Source organism: Stigmatopora argus, chromosome 10, assembly GCF_051989625.1.
Source record: "Stigmatopora argus isolate UIUO_Sarg chromosome 10, RoL_Sarg_1.0, whole genome shotgun sequence".
In the NCBI taxonomy this organism is placed as follows: Eukaryota; Metazoa; Chordata; class Actinopteri; order Syngnathiformes; family Syngnathidae; genus Stigmatopora; species Stigmatopora argus.
The window spans coordinates 7029466-7046130 of NC_135396.1; the positions used below are offsets into that span (position 1 = coordinate 7029466).

General features: G+C 41.1%; 2 protein-coding genes across 3 annotated transcripts; both read left to right on the forward strand.

The window, feature by feature from the left end:
* The first annotated feature begins 270 nt into the window (after positions 1-270).
* Positions 271-9629, forward strand: gmps (guanine monophosphate synthase). 2 transcript variants are annotated; one of them, XM_077611932.1, is made up of 16 exons: positions 271-499; positions 2112-2284; positions 2668-2782; positions 3120-3217; positions 3422-3525; positions 4005-4198; positions 4715-4880; positions 4977-5128; positions 5270-5443; positions 5692-5797; positions 5999-6114; positions 6249-6374; positions 6847-6962; positions 7049-7179; positions 7657-7829; positions 7976-9629. In XM_077611932.1, the coding sequence occupies exons 1-16, from the start codon at positions 473-475 to the stop codon at positions 8075-8077; spliced, it is 2073 nt and encodes a 690-aa protein (XP_077468058.1). In that variant the 5' UTR covers positions 271-472; the 3' UTR covers positions 8078-9629. The 2 variants fall into 2 exon arrangements, with proteins under 2 accessions (XP_077468058.1, XP_077468059.1); XM_077611933.1 differs by lacking the exon at positions 271-499 and adding an exon at positions 707-1103.
* Positions 9630-10307: 678 nt separating this feature from the next.
* On the forward strand, positions 10308-16354 carry vmn2r1 (vomeronasal 2, receptor 1). Its single transcript, XM_077611250.1, has 14 exons — positions 10308-10531; positions 10613-10904; positions 11056-11298; positions 11373-11564; positions 11639-11764; positions 12330-12517; positions 12622-12742; positions 13068-13295; positions 13391-13514; positions 14008-14168; positions 14946-15141; positions 15248-15489; positions 15684-15883; positions 15974-16354. Exons 1-14 carry the CDS (start codon positions 10308-10310, stop codon positions 16293-16295), a joined length of 2859 nt encoding a protein of 952 aa, XP_077467376.1. The 3' UTR covers positions 16296-16354.
* Positions 16355-16665: the final 311 nt, after the last annotated feature.

The window sequence follows — 16665 nt, forward strand, 5'->3', positions numbered from 1 at the left end:
TCACATTTTAGGGGTTGTAGGCCATAGTTGTATACTGAAATCAGGAATTTCATATCATGAAATCCCTGATTTCAATACCAAATGATAATATTGTGTCCTCTATGACTCAAAATGTAAAATCAAGTAAATTTTATGGGTTGATGTTATTGTACATGACCAAAAAATAGTCAGGGATTTATTCAATATGACAGACATTCAGTCTAAAAATGCGCCTTTTGTGGTTAGTTAAGTCAGTGCCCTTTTAACAAGTAAACACGCACGCGCATTTATTTTGGCCTCAATGAAACGAGTGTTCAGTAGGAGGAGAGACGCTGACAGTCCAGTTCACAGCGAGGAAGCCAGTGTTTGTTAGTCTGGGACTAAAAAGCCAGTCTCTCTGTTTTCCTCCCTCTCCCTCTCTCTCTCTCTCACTGTCCGATCTAGAAAAGCAAGGCGAAAGGGGAGCGCTCATTCCACCACACGGCGGTCCTCCATGGCTATGTGCAACGGAGACAGCAAGGTCGGTGAAGCCGATCGAGGCTCGTGATTTCACTCCCCGTCGCTTTAAACACGGGCCTCGGTCGATTTGATTAGAAAGTTGGCAGATGTGTTCACATTGACCACCCGGGGGAAACGAATAGAAACGGTGACCTGCCCCTGATGCCGCCTTTCGTTTGCCCTAAAACCGGGGCTCGTCCGTTAACCGAGGTCCGGCGCAAATGGCTATTTGACGCTCGGGTCCTCTCGGCGATCGCTTCGCAACAACGCCGAACCCGCACTATATGAACTCGCCGCGTGGGTTTAGCATAGCCTCGCTAAGTTAGCTCGGCTCCTTCCATCCAGTATATACGTGCTAACATGCTAAAAGCTAGTTGCCGGTTGGCTCTTTTTGAGCGCCCGCAGGGATGCGACATCGGTACGGTGGGTTAGGTTCGGAGGTCGAGGGTGAAATAATATGAGCGGTTTGGCGAGTACATTTATCATAAGGAGCCATCGCATCTATTCCTTTGATAATGACGTTTAGCTAGCTAAGTGATTTCGTTCGGCCACTGTCACAAACTTGGGAGTAAATGTAAGCGTTCGGATTCCATAGTTATCTTATGTGGTTTGCGGGCTTGATCGAGGTAAATACCGAACTCATTGTTCTCATTTATCTTTGTGTCCTTGGGCAAAGTGGGTTATTATCCCTTTATCGTTGACGATTGTGTTTTGGAAGGCGCTTTTTTTATAGCTAGATGAGAGATCTAAGCGTAGTAATAACCCACGTGGGTTCATGTCACTTCCCTAGTCTGGTTCATGTCATCTTTTGCTATTAAAATCGAATTGCCTAATAATATGTCGATTTTCATACCCAGGCTTATGCATTTGAGATCATTCAATTCAATCATTGACACGGAGTAGATTGATTTAACTGTGTAAAGTGTATTCAAATCCAAATGCATTGGACGTCTATTGCTGTCACTGGCAGGGAGTGCGGTTTAACCCTTTCATGAACAGTGATTACTACCGTGCATAGCTATTCAATTGTAGAAAGTACTTACGATCTTTAACTCTTCATTGGGCAAGTGGGTATTTTTAGTCATTGAAAACTTTTTACGTCCTCAATGGTAGCCATTGAGTAAAGAGTGCCCCATAAGGTTTAAAAAAACATCATACCTTATGCTTAAATGGTTAAATAACATTTTCATAGCGGAATTTTATTCTCATTTTTAATTTTATCTCAGATTTAAGTGCGTTAAGAGCCGATCTCGTCCTCCACAGTGGCAGATGGAAAAGTGTAAATGTAACTACATGGTAATAAATCAATGCAAATTTTGGGCTGAGCACATTTCAAGGGAATGCATGTTGATTGGGTAGCTCAAAACTATTCTTAAGCTAGTAAATAAAAAGCACCCTGAATTCTTAGATAATTTTTGATAATCACTCACATGAGTTGCATGTGATTCTCCTGGTGAGCTAAATTGTTTTAGCATGTTTATGAAGTACTTGCCCGTCACATGTCCTTCATAAGCTCGATCTTAACAGAGTCAGTCAGATGATTCTAGTAAGAGTAGAAACCGCTATCTGTTAAGTCGGCGATGACGTTTCATGGACAAATGTGTCATTTTTTAACCTCTGTATATTTTACTCAGCTGCAGATTGGCAGCACGGAGCAGAATGGGTCGTATGAGGGAGCCGTGGCCATCCTGGATGCTGGCGCCCAGTACGGCAAAGTCATTGACAGACGTGTGCGAGAGCTATGTGTGCGCTCGGAGATCCTCCCGTTGGAGACCCCCGCCTTTGCTATTAGAGAACAAGGTTACAGGTGAATGAATACCTTGTATGTCTTTCTGATGGTCTAATCTATTACTTGAAGTAGTAGTAGAAGTAGTAGAAGGTTTCTGCTTGTAAAGGGGAGCTCCCGATATTTGTACTTATTTATACTTCTGAAATAGAGGGTTACCATGGAAAAAATGGGTCCTAAGCAAGATGGTGCAATGAAGGGTACCCATTTTTCCCCCCGGTAACCACGGTAACCCTCTATTTCAGAAGCGTGAAAGGTAATAGAGGGTTACCATTCTAGGGTTAAATTGCATGACATTAATTCATTGATTCTGATTTAATTTATTAGGAATTGCTGTCTCATTTTTTGCGGTTCCACTATAATTTTGTTATTATGATACAACTCAAATTTGTGGTTTTGTTTAGGGCAATCATCATTTCAGGAGGCCCTGCTTCTGTGTATGCAGAGGATGCACCACGGTTTGATCCTGCTATTTTCACAATAGGAAAGCCTGTCCTGGGGATTTGCTATGGAATGCAGGTAGGTAAAACTGACTGTGATAATTACATTAAATTATTATCAGATTTTGTGATGGTGTTAAGCATTGTTTTTTAAAGGAGGGAGATTTTCTATAGGATCACACTGCATATTTGAGTAGCTTCTACTTGACCATGATTTCCAGGCTTACTGTTCTAGTCCCATGTCGCAGCTGGGATTTCATCATCTTGCTTCAAGGACACATTGATACTAACTGAGGAACATAAAAGCATCATTAGTTCGCTGTTCTGTGGCTGCTTAGCGCTCTAAATCATCCACTATGGAGTTGTCTCATCAAACTAAAATGAGGCCTGTTAAATGTTATGTGTTTCATTTGTAGATGATGAATAAAGTTTTTGGTGGCACAGTTCACAAAAAATGTGTAAGGGAGGATGGGGTCTTCAGTATTGGAGTGGATAATTCCTGCTCACTCTTCAGGTAAGTTTTCCTATATTTTTATTTTTTGGATTTTGCACAATAAAAGCTAGCGCGTTGAAGCTCCTCAATTCTCTTCTCGATAATACGTGTTTCGTGGTAACAAAAAAAAAAGCGGACTGCTTGCATTTTGAAAAGATGGACATGGATGCTCTACATTGAAAGGTGATTGACTGTACCAATGCCTGTTTATGTTTATTTAATCAGAGGTCTTCAAAAGGAGGAAGTGGTTCTCTTGACTCATGGAGACAGTGTTGATAAAGTTGCTGATGGCTTTAAAGTGGTGGCCCAATCGGGAAACATAATCGCAGGTGAGTGTGAATCCGTTACACTTTATTCTAAGTTGAGCTATGTTTTACAAAAGCCGTTTAATTTAAAGACATCATCATTTGTTAGTCTGGCATTTAACAATTAGAAAAATGTGCTCATAAAGGTGGACCTTATATGCACATACAGAAGCAATAAGTCATTTCATGTTCAAAATATTGAGTCAAGACAAGCATATTTCCAATTCTAGTTATTATATTCACAGTCTTTATGGCTGAAACATTTCATCAGATGCCTTCTCATTGGCAAATTCTTCATGTGTACACATGGTGCAAGTAGCACACAAAAATTCAAAGGTTATGCATACCTGCGTATGAACTATGTACACACACTGTCGGTGACCCAATAATACAGAAAGAGGGCAAATATTATGTTGTTGTTTGTTGAAAAACCTCAAAGCATTTTTTTGTTTTGGTTTTAATGTGTATCTCTAACAGAGGTCTGCGTTTATTTTGGGTTTCAGGTATTGCCAATGAGCAAAAGAAGCTGTATGGAACTCAATTTCACCCTGAGGTGGACTTGACAGAGCGTGGCATGGAGATGCTTCGCAACTTCCTCTTTGAGATTGCAGGATGCACCAGTAACTTTACTGTCCAGAACCGCCAGCAGGCTTGCATCACTGATATCATAGAAAAAGTCGGCAAGTCCAAGGTTTTGGTGAGTGTAACATTAGGAAAAGTTCAGGCAAACACTAGAAAAGACAACTGGGGACTTAGTGTGTGCCCGAGGTGTCGTTATGACTTGGGGAGGAGTGATAGCGTAGGTAGAACCAATTAAGGACTCAAATGAAACCATTGTTTCTGAAAAGTGCTCATCAGTTTCCTAAGTGCCTTTTTATAAACTAGGCTTCATCTCAAGGGAGTGAGATGAGAGTGGCTTATAACGTTTTATTTTGAGAGTGCCCTCACTATTCAGACAATTATTCTGGCTTGCTGGTGTGCAATGGAAACTTTTTTGATGTAATGTTACAGGCACCACGATTAAATGCCCTCCTACAAAATGGCATTGTATACATGTTATTTAAAAACTCCCATGTGGCACATTAAAACTCTTTCAGCATTTGAAGGCAACCTTATGTACGTCCAAGCTCATGAACAGAAAACACTGTCGTAAGGGATGTCCCCATGACTTTATTTATTTTTAAAACGTAGTCACTTTTTGTGTTTATGTCAGGTGCTGTTGAGTGGAGGCGTCGACTCAACCGTGTGCACGGCGCTCCTCAACAAAGCTCTCAGCCAGGACCAAGTGATTGCAGTTCACATTGACAATGGTTTTATGAGAAAGAGAGAGAGCCAGAGCGTCGAAGAGGCCCTTACCAAATTGGGCATCAAACTCAAAGGTAGGTTTTGTCTGAAAGATGCAATTTTTTGTCAATAGAACTAATCAAGCTTGTATGTGTTCTCTTTTTTTTGGGAATCACTTCTCATGGGTTCAGTGGTGAATGCCTCACACACTTTCTACAATGGAACAACAACACTTCCCATCTCAGAAGAGGACAGGACTCCTCGGAAACGTATCAGTAAGACCTTGAACATGACCACAAACCCTGAAGAGAAAAGGAAAATAATTGGGGATACATTTGTTAAGGTGGGTCTTCAAGTTGGTCTAATTGTTTTCAAATTAATTGACATGTTAAGATGGTCAAACTCTCGTTTTTTTTCCTCAAAGAGCATGCTGTTTCTTTTCATTTGTTACTTGTATGACATTTTGGGGATTGCTGTTTTGTAGGTGGCAAATGAGGTGATAGGAGAGATGAACCTAAAACCAGAGGAGGTCCTCTTAGCTCAGGGTACCTTGAGACCCGATCTCATAGAGAGTGCTTCTCATCTTGCCAGTGGAAAAGCAGAGGTCATCAAAACACACCATAATGACACCGAGCTCATCCGCAAACTTAGAGATGAGGTACATGGGGGACGCAAATTATATTCAGATAAAGACATTAACATTTGCTTTCTTGTGTGCTGTATATACCGAGAATATAAAGGAGAAACTAATACAAGAACATGTTTTGACCCTGAGGTTAACAAGCATGGATATAGATTTAGTTTTCATTCAGACAATCATTTCTTTGTTTTACTCAGCCTCTTTTATATTTTGCAAACTTTTTTTTTTCTTTCACAATGTTAATTATACTGGTTCGTGATCTCCAGGGAAAAGTCATCGAACCACTGAAAGATTTCCATAAAGATGAGGTTCGAGCGCTCGGTAGAGAATTGGGTCTGCCAGAAGAGATAGTCTCACGACATCCTTTCCCTGGTAAGAATCTTAACGCACTGATGCATGATGCACACCCATCTACTATCAGATTAGGTTATCTTTACAAATGATATTTACAAAAGTTTGGAGTATTACTTGCAATCTGATTTTTTTTCATTCATATATTTACTGTAATTAGTACAGCATTAGGTTCCTAATAGATTAAGATACTAAGATAACTCCTTCTTCCTACACACGTAGGTCCCGGTCTGTCAATCAGAGTTATTTGTGCAGAGGAGCCATACATCTGTAAAGATTTTGCTGAAACCAACAACATCCTCAAAATCATGACAGACTTTTCTGCTAGTGTCAAAAAGGTCAGTGTTTTATACATTTTCTTACAAAGACACATGATTTATTAAAAAAAAAAAGCAAGGTTACATAAAATGTTCACATCTTTCATCTAAATTGTTGAGCCTAATAATAGTTTTGTCTTTTCTGCCTTCACCAGCCACATGCCTTGCTACAGAGAGTCAAGTCATGCATATCAGACGAGGAAGAAGAAAAGCTTATGCATATCACCAGCCTTCATTCACTAAATGCCTTCCTGCTCCCCATCAAAACTGTTGGCGTCCAGGTGACCAGTTTGGCGTTTGTTTGACATCCAAGTGTCCTATACTTAGCTTTTAAATTATTCATTATTGGCTTTTTGTTCATTTTGTGGTTGATGACTTATATATACATATCTCCTCCACACACAAATTAATTGGATGATTTTATATTCCACCTCCACCCTTGAAGACTGAGTCACATGTGGTTACTATTTTCTTGGTCTGAGGAAGGGAAAATCACAGTGAAACATTACTTTTCAAAATGTCATTCTTACTAAGCGTTTTCTTTTTTTGTCTCACACTTTTCCGGGTGTGTATTTCCTTTCACTTCCTGTTTTCTCCCTTGTTTGATTTTAAGCTTAAACCTCAAAAGTGTGGTGAGACAGTAGACTAGGACTCTGTTTTAGCTTGTTGCCATCGTTAACACCATGTTTTTTTTCTTTTTTTTTGGAGCGCATTTGTTCATTAATTATGAAATAATAGATTTTCTCATTACAGGGAGATTGCCGCTCTTACAGTTATGTGTGCGGTGTCACAAGCAAAGAATCACCTCATTGGGAATCTCTCATGTTCCTAGCCAGACTGATCCCACGCATGTGCCATAGCATCAATAGGTAACACACATTTTCTTTTAGGAATGACCTTGTGTAATTAGTGGCATACTCACACTATGGTTTTTATTGCTCACGTCCCTTTTCAGAGTCGTCTATGTGTTTGGGTCCCACGTGAAGGAGCCACCAATAGACATAACTCCAACTTTCCTGACCACAGGCGTCCTAGGCACCCTCAGACAGGCTGATTTTGTTGCTCATTCTATACTTAGAGAGTCTGGTGAGTGTCCGCAGTAATTCTTTCAATCTGTGCCTTGGATGATATCACGCGTTTGAAATAAATCAGACAAGGCATGACTGTATGTAGTGGAGCATATCGAATATTTACTCTAAGAATGTGCACAGACCTTTAAAGTTTGCCTTCGTGGAGCCGTATAACTTGACTTGCAGCATATTTGCACCCGCAAGAGGAATTTCTCATAGCTAGTCAGGTAAACAAGTTATCTGAAATGTTTTTTTCTCCTATCTGGGATTGTTATTTTACATAAGCACCGACCCATAAAGATTTAAATTTACAGTTAGCCATGTGTAACAAGAAAATGTTCTCATCTGCTATTAAATTTAACCAATGCTATACCAGTAATTACAAAAATAAATAATTAAACCACAATAGAAAATAAATAATGCAGTTGAATGAGAATGTTTCTGTGTTCACCAAATATTTCGAATGCAAAACGAGAACCACTTCTTCTTTCAGGCTTCTCTGGAAAGATCAGCCAAATGCCGGTTATCCTCACTCCCCTGCACTTTGATCGCGACCCACTACACAAGCAACCTTCCTGCAGACGCTCCGTAGTGGTCCGCACGTTCATCACCAGCGACTTTATGACCGGCATCCCAGCCACGCCGGGGAACCATATACCCGAGGAGGTATGGCAAGGTTTAGGCCTCCACACAATCTGGAAAGTTGCCACTTTGTAAAAGACATGGAGCAAGGACACATATAGAGTATACAGCATAAATCAGAGGTGTATGATAGATAACCTGATATTAATTCTGGTTTCTTTCCCCCCCAGCTGGTGCTAAAGATGGTCAACGAGATCACAAAGATCCCAGGTATCTCAAGAGTCATGTATGACTTGACCTCCAAGCCACCTGGCACCACAGAGTGGGAATAAAAAAAAAATACACATCAGTGACAGGAGACACACATACACACACATAAACAACTTTTCAGAAGGTTGGGAAGCTCCTCCCAATCTTTCATCTCCTCCATACATCCTTTCACCCCCCTTTTTTCGTCAACATTCCCATGGAGGACAGTGCCCTACATCCCCTTGTCTTAATGATTTTGGCCACAGATATTGATTCGAAAGAAACTGTTTTTTTCTTCCACTTTCAAAAATGAATTAAAGAAAAATCTCATCTCATTTTCTGAACTGCTTTATCTTCGCTAGGGTTGCGGGGGGTGCTGGAGCCTAGCCCAGCTGGCTTCGGGCCAGAGGCGGGGGACACCCTGAACCGGTGGCCAGCCAATCGCAGGGCACGAGGAGATAAACAACCATTCAGGCTCATACTCATACCTAGGAGCAATTTAGAGCGTCCAATCAGCCTACCGTGCATGTCTTTGGAATGTGGGAGGAAACTGGAGTACCCGGAGAAAACCCACGCAGGCCCGTAGAGAACATGCAAACTCCTCACAGGTAGACAGACCTGGATTTAGCTATTTACACCCCCTACCTGCATACTGTGCTACGAAGACGGTTTCCTGTCCAAAGTGGAACTGAACAGACAACCTTGCGTGACCAATTAATTTTGTAAACTCTGGTTTGCCAAAAGGAGACGTTGCTGTCTTTGGCGTCTCCAAGTGGTTATAAAGGACAACTGTTATCCTGAATACAATGGCTGGTGTTTATAAAGATAGGAAAGAGGCCAAAATCATGGATAATTTTGTATGTGCCTGTCGTGTAAGGTTTTTTTTTTCCTCTTTAATGTGACAAGTTCTGGATCTTGCTAGTTCCAGAATATATACTATAACAATTTCTCATTATGCTGCAATGTCTGCTTTTTAAACCGTAATGACAGAACTAGTACATAATCACTTGTAAATTGTGGTTGTTGGTTTTTTTGCTGCTCTTCCGGTGAGCAAGAGTAGGTCTTTGCACATTTGTTACTTTTTAACATAAAACCTCTGAGCATTATAAACAACCCATGAAATTGGGAGGTGTGGCCAAATTGAACACTTAACTGAGTGGTGTCTCCTGCTCCAATTTAAATGTTTTTTTTCTATTCTGAATTAACTATTATATATCAACCTTGCCATATAAATGTCACCTGGCTCAGGTTTAACTGAGTTGGAGAAAAAACCCAAGCTCAAGGCATTTATGGGCATCTAATTTTAATAGCATAGTTACCCTAAAGCAAATGGTTAAGCAACATTTTGTGATTCTTATCGCCTCTGTCACCTGCCTTTAAATGTATATTTTTGTTATATGTCCCCATGAAAAAGAGTGGCTTGATATCTTAAACATAATTTTGTTGAATTAAATTGCAATATCCACATGATTCAGTTATGCAAACCTGTATCTGGGGGTCATTTTTCAAATTTATCATGCTCTTTTTTTTTTTTCTTTAGTAACGTGCCTCCAAACAAACCTCTTGCATGCAGTTTCAACAATGAAATTTATACTATGAAAACTGAGCTTTAATAAAGACCTCTGTTAAAACTTATTTGGACCATGTTTTTATTTTTTTATAAACACTCATTTTTAATGTGGCATCAGATGCAGTAATAGTGCCTTGTACTTAGTCCAGGTGGTCTTGTAGCTGGAACTGGCACGTATTTGCAAAGGAGCAAGAGTATATGAATCTCAAAGCAGGTAATAATTTGTATTAAAAAAATAAAATCTTTGTACTTTTCAACTAACTTGAAACTATAGTGTATTACCCATTGGAAGTGTTTGTGTGGTGACAGATATATTATTTTTGTCCCAGCTGACTGAGAGACAAGTGCAGACAAGTCGTGTCAGCCACCACAACACTGTATGTAACTCAGGGGACATGGTTGGTACAGTAGCTTGACTTCATGCGTATGTAGAGACTTCACGTTAACAAATGTGGCCAATTAAAACTTCCTTATGTGCGTGCCTCACTTAAATTAGGCTATTTGAAGAATGGGAAAGTTGTCCTTTGCCCCAAATGACTCATGTTGGACTACAGTATTCTCCTTTTAGACCTCGTGCACAATACAATTGTATTTTTCCAATTCTTTTGACTTCTATCCACCTGTTGCAAGTTCTGCAGCTACCCCTTTTCCCCTGAGGATGAAAGAAACACCTGATGCATGAAGGAAGCTTCAACATATCAACACGGCAAAGCTCCTCTTAATCTCGCTTGTGCCGCTTTAGCATGGAGTCCCGTCTTCTTTGGCTCGGATTAAGCGTTTTTTTCCACGTTTACGCCTCTGTCTCCGCGCAGGGCACTTGCAAGTTAAAGGCCAAGTTCAACCTGAACGGCTACAAGAATGTAGAGAAGAAGAAGGTCATCATCGGTGGGATGTTTCCCGTCCACATGAGCATTGCTTCCCATGACGGCAACACTTCAAGGCTACCTGTGTCCTCAGGGTGTGAGGGGTGAGTCGAGCTACAATGTGTTTTATTTGGTCTGGTCAAATTCTTTCATAATATTGGCTTGATCCTCCCATGGCATGCTAGAATGAATTTCCGCACCTTCCGCTGGACGCAGACCATGCTGTTTGCTATCAACGAAATAAACAACATGGACAATCTTCTGCCGAACACCGACTTGGGTTACGTCATCTACGACTCTTGCTTCACCATCTCAAAGGCCGTGGAAGGTACTCTCACATATCTGACAGGCCAAGATGAGGCAGTGCCCAACTATCGATGTGGCACTGGTGCTCCTTTGGCTGCTCTCGTGGGAGCGGGTGGCTCAGATCTGTCCATCGCCACTGCCAGGATCTTGGGACTCTACCATTTTCCACAGGTATCGTTCGAGAAATAGGACAAAACAGAGAAATCCCTTCTAGAGAACACAAAATACACCAGTTTTTTATATTTACAATGGTTGAATTTGGCCAAAGCTGTGGCCCACCGTTGAAAATGTACAACCTCATGTTCATCAATCTCTTCATTAGGTCAGCTATTCCTCAAGCTGCTCAGCCCTAAACAGCAAGTTCCAGTTCCCCACCTTCCTGAGGACCATTCCCAACGATAAACACCAGTCGAGCGCCATGGCCCAGTTAGTGCTGCACTTTGGCTGGACCTGGGTCGGAACAATAGCCGCGGATGATGACTATGGCAAGTACGGCATCAAAGACTTCAAGGACCAGGTAGAAGAGGCTGGCGTCTGTATTTCCTTCTCTGAAACTCTGCCGAAGGTAAGGCATATGTGATTGGCTTCACCTTTGGTTTGTTGTCTTTTGTCTCAAATTTCCACATCTTGAAATTTTAGGAGAATTCGCCAGAGGATATCCAGCGAATAGTCCAAACCATTGTTGAGTCAACAGCCATGATCGTTGTAGTCTTTTCATCAGATGTAGACCTCAGTCCTCTGGTGTTGGAACTGATTAATCAGAATGTGACCAACCGTACTTGGATTGCTAGTGAGGCCTGGATCACTTCGGCGCTCATTAACCAACCGGGAGTAAGAGCCAATATTTGTCAGACAAATCCTACTTATGGCTTTAATATGACATGGACGCCACTATTTGTTCCCAGGCCAGCTCTGTGTTGGGGGGCACCATCGGCTTTGGTGTGAAGAGGGCCGACATTCCGGGTCTTCAGCAACATTTACTTGACCTGGACCCTTATGCTGACCCTCTAACTGAGGAATTCTGGGAGACGGTCAGTGCAATAAAAGTGATTGAGTTAGGTGTCAATCAAACACTGATTACTCCATTCAACCTTCACATGTGATGACACAAATTATAAAATTTGATGAAAAGATAGAGGTGAAATTAGCCATACTGTTTTCCTTTTTGAATTAGTTGGGGATTAATGAGGTGTAATTATTATTAATGATGGAACAGATCCAGACAAGTTAGGTATCACCTTATTATTATCTTTTCATCCTCTGAAGGCATTTAATGTCAATAATGTAAAATTTTATTTAAACGGAATCAAGTCTCTTGTTCCGGTTTGCATCATGTTTTCCCCTTGCCTGCATGGTTTTCTCAGGGTACTCCGGTTTCTTCCCACATCCCAGAAATTTGTATGGTAGGCTGATTGGATACTCTAAATTCTGTAGGTTTTTGCACCCTACTTCCTGCCCATACTCAGCTGGAATAGGCTTGTGCATGCCTTGGACACTCTTGAAGATAAATGCTAGAGAAAATGAGTGAATTTACATTGATACATGATGTGACTACCATGCCAAAATCCTGATTTATACAATATGTGTGTCTCACAGCATTTCAACTGCACATTAGACTATGGTAAAGCGCTTCGAAAGGCCAAAGAGGAGGCCAATGTGTTCAACAAGACAATGCCTAAGGCAGGAGGACTTGCTGTTCCTGCTGGTTTGTGCACTGGGAGTGAGTCCCTGGCTCAACTCAAAAATACCTACTCTGACATCTCCCAGTTGCGAATCACCTACAGGTCAGCACACACATTTAAGATCTAGTCTTTTGGAAAATACAGATTTCTCCCGTTTAGTTGCTATTTTATATATGGAGTCTTCACAGTGCAATGTCTTCCCGCAGTGTGTACAAAGCAGTCTACGCTGTTGCCCATGCTTTGCACAATCTGGAGCATTGCGAATCAGGACGGGGGCCATTTATTGGGATCGGCTGCGCGGACATCACCAAGTTTGAACCGTGGCAGGTGCAGTTTGTGCTTATTTCAAATCGATCAAATAAAGATGAAAGGGTTCCCTCGTAAGCGGCTCGATGTTTGCCCAAGGGTAGCCCCACTTAAAACCACATCATCAACCTGCGGGTGCACTTTAAAATAGCTAACTTGTAAGGACACATTGGGCTTTTCTAGGAAAATTATGGAAGTCCCAATTTGACAGAGATTGACAGGAATACATGTAAACACATGATGGAATAAAACATGTTTTTATTGGTTGGTCAGTACCTTCCTCTCGTTGCTTTTCAGTGAGATGGGATTTTGTGTGTGTTCCAATGAATCTGACACTTATTTGCAGCTCATGTACTACCTGAAGAACGTGCACTTTAAAGTGCCACACACAAATGAGGAGGTCTACTTCACTGATGGAGACGTGGAGGGCTTTTACGACGTCATCAACTGGGTTGTCGAAGGAAATGGGGAAATTGCTTACGTGACTGTTGGGCGCTACAATGGTTCAGCAGACCCAGCAGATAAGTTGACCATAATGAACGACTCTATTGTCTGGAACAATCAGCCGTTCGAGGTTAGTGGCAAATGGGTTCAATTTGTCACAAATGCAGTTTGATTTGTTAGAAACAGATAGCGGAAATGTCACGTACGCGCATCTGTGCTCTTTAGCCTCCTCGATCCGTGTGCAGTGAGAACTGCAAGCCTGGGACCAGGAAAGGGATTCGACAGGGAGAACCGGTCTGCTGCTATGACTGCATCCCCTGCGCTGATGGCGAAATTAGCAACATGACAAGTCTGTATATACAACCTCCTTTTTCCAAAAGATATGAAAAGTAGGGGATGTAAAAGGTCTACACACTTCTCTTCAAATGCTACTTAAAAAAAAATCAACCCCCCAACCTATAAACTGAACAAATCTAATGTTTTTTTTTTCTTTTTTCAGGGGAGGGAGTAAAAACAAATATATTGACTGATAATAGAAACATGTTCATTTCAAATTTGGGTTTCTGGTTAAATAAAATGCTATAATAGATCATAAGACCAAAACATCAATTCATTTTGTGTCAAAGTAGAGGCTTTTTGGTTGAATGCCTCTCATCCCATCTTATAAACTGCTTTATCCTCACTAAATCCCTTTAAAAGATCATTAAATCAATTTGCAAATCCATTTTATTAATAATAGTAAGCCATAATAAAGGAGCTTCTAACTCAGTGGCATTTTTTAAAAGTTAAAATGTATATTTTTTGCAACTAACTTAAACTAATATTTCCCTTGTCATTTTCAGATGCTCGTAAGTGTGTCTTGTGCGGTGGTGATCACTGGTCAAATGACGCTCATGACACCTGCGTGCCAAAGGTGATAGAGTTCCTGGCCTTTGGCGAGCCACTGGGAATCACTCTGATTGTCATATCCGCCTTTGGAGCGCTTGTCACCTTTGGAGTATCTGTGAGAATCACACAACAAAGACACCACTGGATTTACCATATTTTTTGGACTATAACTCACACCACAGTAGAAATCACACCAGGCAAAAACTGCACAATAGAGAGGGGGGGAAACAATATCAGTCACACTGGAGCATAAGATTTTATCATAGACCTGATATAAATGTTTATCATTATATTAATACCAATAAAATGCAGAACAACAGGCTAAATAAGCTCTTATCTTATGTCAGTATGAAAAAACAACAGATTGCCGCACCTAAAAATATAACTTGCTGGCCCAGCCAAACTCTAAAAGAAATTGCGACATGGTCTGAAAAAATACGGTATATTGTTTCGTTTTTTTCATCCCAAGTATCGCATTTTAAATATGCATACATACTACATATTGCATTACTCTTACCTTTGTGAATGATGAGCGATACTATGACAGATTGATATAAAAATATATATATATATATATATATATATATATATATATATATATATATACACACATATATACAGACATATATGTATATACATAATGTCTGTATATGTATGTATGTGTGTGTGTGTGTGTATATATATATATATATATATATATATATATATGTATATATATGTATATGTATGTATATATGTGTGTGTGTTCGTAATTGTATACATGTTGGTCCTTTTTAAGACCTGCAATGTAAATCCGGCAATATTTTCTCATTCATTGTCGTAGTCATTTTTGTGTTTACATCATAACTTCAGACCTGCAGTAGTACATGTAACATACGATGCTGACTTTTAGGTGGTGTTTGTTGTACACGTGGCCACTCCTCTGGTCAAAGCCAACGATGCTCTACTGAGTTTCTCGCTGCTCTTCTCGCTGATGGTGACCTTCCTCTGCTCAATTGTCTTCCTGGGAGAGCCGCAGCACTGGAGCTGCATGACCAGCCAGGTTGCTCTGGCTCTGGGCTTCGCTTTGTGCCTTTCCTCTCTTCTGGGTAAGGGAAGAGGAAATGCATGCATTGAGGATTGAGCCTCAACGGCACGGCTCTCTCCAGTGGGACAGATAATCTTCACTGTAATGCCACTATCGTTCTACGCCAGGCAAGGCCGCGTTGCTGATGTTGAGAGCGCAGGCTATGAAAGCGGGCCGTGCCAGGGCCAAGGCCGCTGCCAAAGCCGCCAAAGCCGCCAAAGCCGCGGCTGAAGCAGCAGCCAACAGCGGCAGCCCAGACGTCATCATGACCAACTCGACGAGCTTCGGCGACGCCGCTCCTCGACTGAAGCCCGACGGGCTCACCTTTGCCCACCAGAGGGTGATCGCTGCCATAGCAACGTTGATTCAGGTGAAGAACAAGAAAAATGATGGCAGTCCTCGATTTACAAGCACATTTGGTTACGACAGACCGGTCGTAAAACAATCTGCTCGTATGCCCATGCACGATATTGTACTATATTATAAAGTTTTACATGCTGTATCATCTTGGAGCTATTTTGTGTCTTGTCAATATGTATTTTCATGAATTCACTCTTTACTCAGGCTGTAGCTTGTACCGTGTGGCTCATCGTCTTGCCGCCCTATCCAGTGAAGAACACCTCAGCTCAGAATATCAAGATCATTCTGGAGTGCAATGAAGGTTCTGTGGTCTTCATCTGTTGTATCTTTGCCTATGACATCCTTCTGGCTGTGGTAGCCTTCATCTTTGCTTTCCTAGCGCGAAAACTGGAAGATCACTTCAGGTGGGAGAGTCAGAAATGTTCACTTGAATCCTAAAATGTCAACCTCTCCTAACATTTTTTTTAATCCAAATTTCTAATGCTGTGTTCCAGTGAGGCCAAGTGTGTCACCTTTGGCATGCTTGTCTTCTTTATCGTTTGGATCTCCTTTGTCCCAGCATACCTCAGCACGCGAGGCAAGTTCATGGTGGCCGTTCAGATTTTTGCCATCCTGGCTTCCAGCTTTGGCCTGCTCGCCTGCATCTTCCTGCCAAAGTGCTATATTCTCCTCCTCAAACCTGAACGCAATACTGAGGAGATGATGAGACCCCATGATAAAACACGCGACGGAACATCAACCGGGACTTCGGCATCGCTCGCTACCGCCGCTACAGAGGTCAACGCAACGATCGCATCGAGCAATATTGAAGATTAGGTGACAGGATATAGGGAGTAGTTGTACAAGGAGACATTAGATTGTTACATAATATAGTAATGTTAACGGCAAAGACAATTAAATTAACACTGAATAGATGAAAATACACTCAACCAACCCAAACTGCATTTGTTAATGTACATACATAATTCATTGAAACACATTTTTGTCTTATTCTGGACCAATGGCATGATATATTTTCAAATATCCATAAGTGAATGACTAAAGAAAGCCAATGACAGGTTAATGCATACTATTGTAATGCTGTATAAACTGACCTTACATTTATTCGAAAATATAATGTTTTGCACCCTTAAAAATACTCATTTTTTAGCTGCTTTCCTGTGCATTTCCTATGTTTTTTTTTTAT

Excerpts from the sequence above, each read along its gene's own strand:
- gmps (XM_077611932.1), top strand. The coding sequence starts at position 473 with ATGGCTATGTGCAACGGAGACAGCAAG. Across the intron at positions 5,444-5,691 it reads TCCGCAAACTTAGAGATGAG|GGAAAAGTCATCGAACCACT; the intron begins GTACATGGGGGA and ends CGTGATCTCCAG. Across the intron at positions 6,963-7,048 it reads ATGTGCCATAGCATCAATAG|AGTCGTCTATGTGTTTGGGT; the intron begins GTAACACACATT and ends GTCCCTTTTCAG.
- vmn2r1 (XM_077611250.1), top strand. The coding sequence starts at position 10,308 with ATGGAGTCCCGTCTTCTTTGGCTCGGATTAAGCGTTTTTTTCCACGTT. Across the intron at positions 11,565-11,638 it reads CGCTCATTAACCAACCGGGA|GCCAGCTCTGTGTTGGGGGG; the intron begins GTAAGAGCCAAT and ends ATTTGTTCCCAG. Across the intron at positions 11,765-12,329 it reads CTGAGGAATTCTGGGAGACG|CATTTCAACTGCACATTAGA; the intron begins GTCAGTGCAATA and ends TGTGTCTCACAG.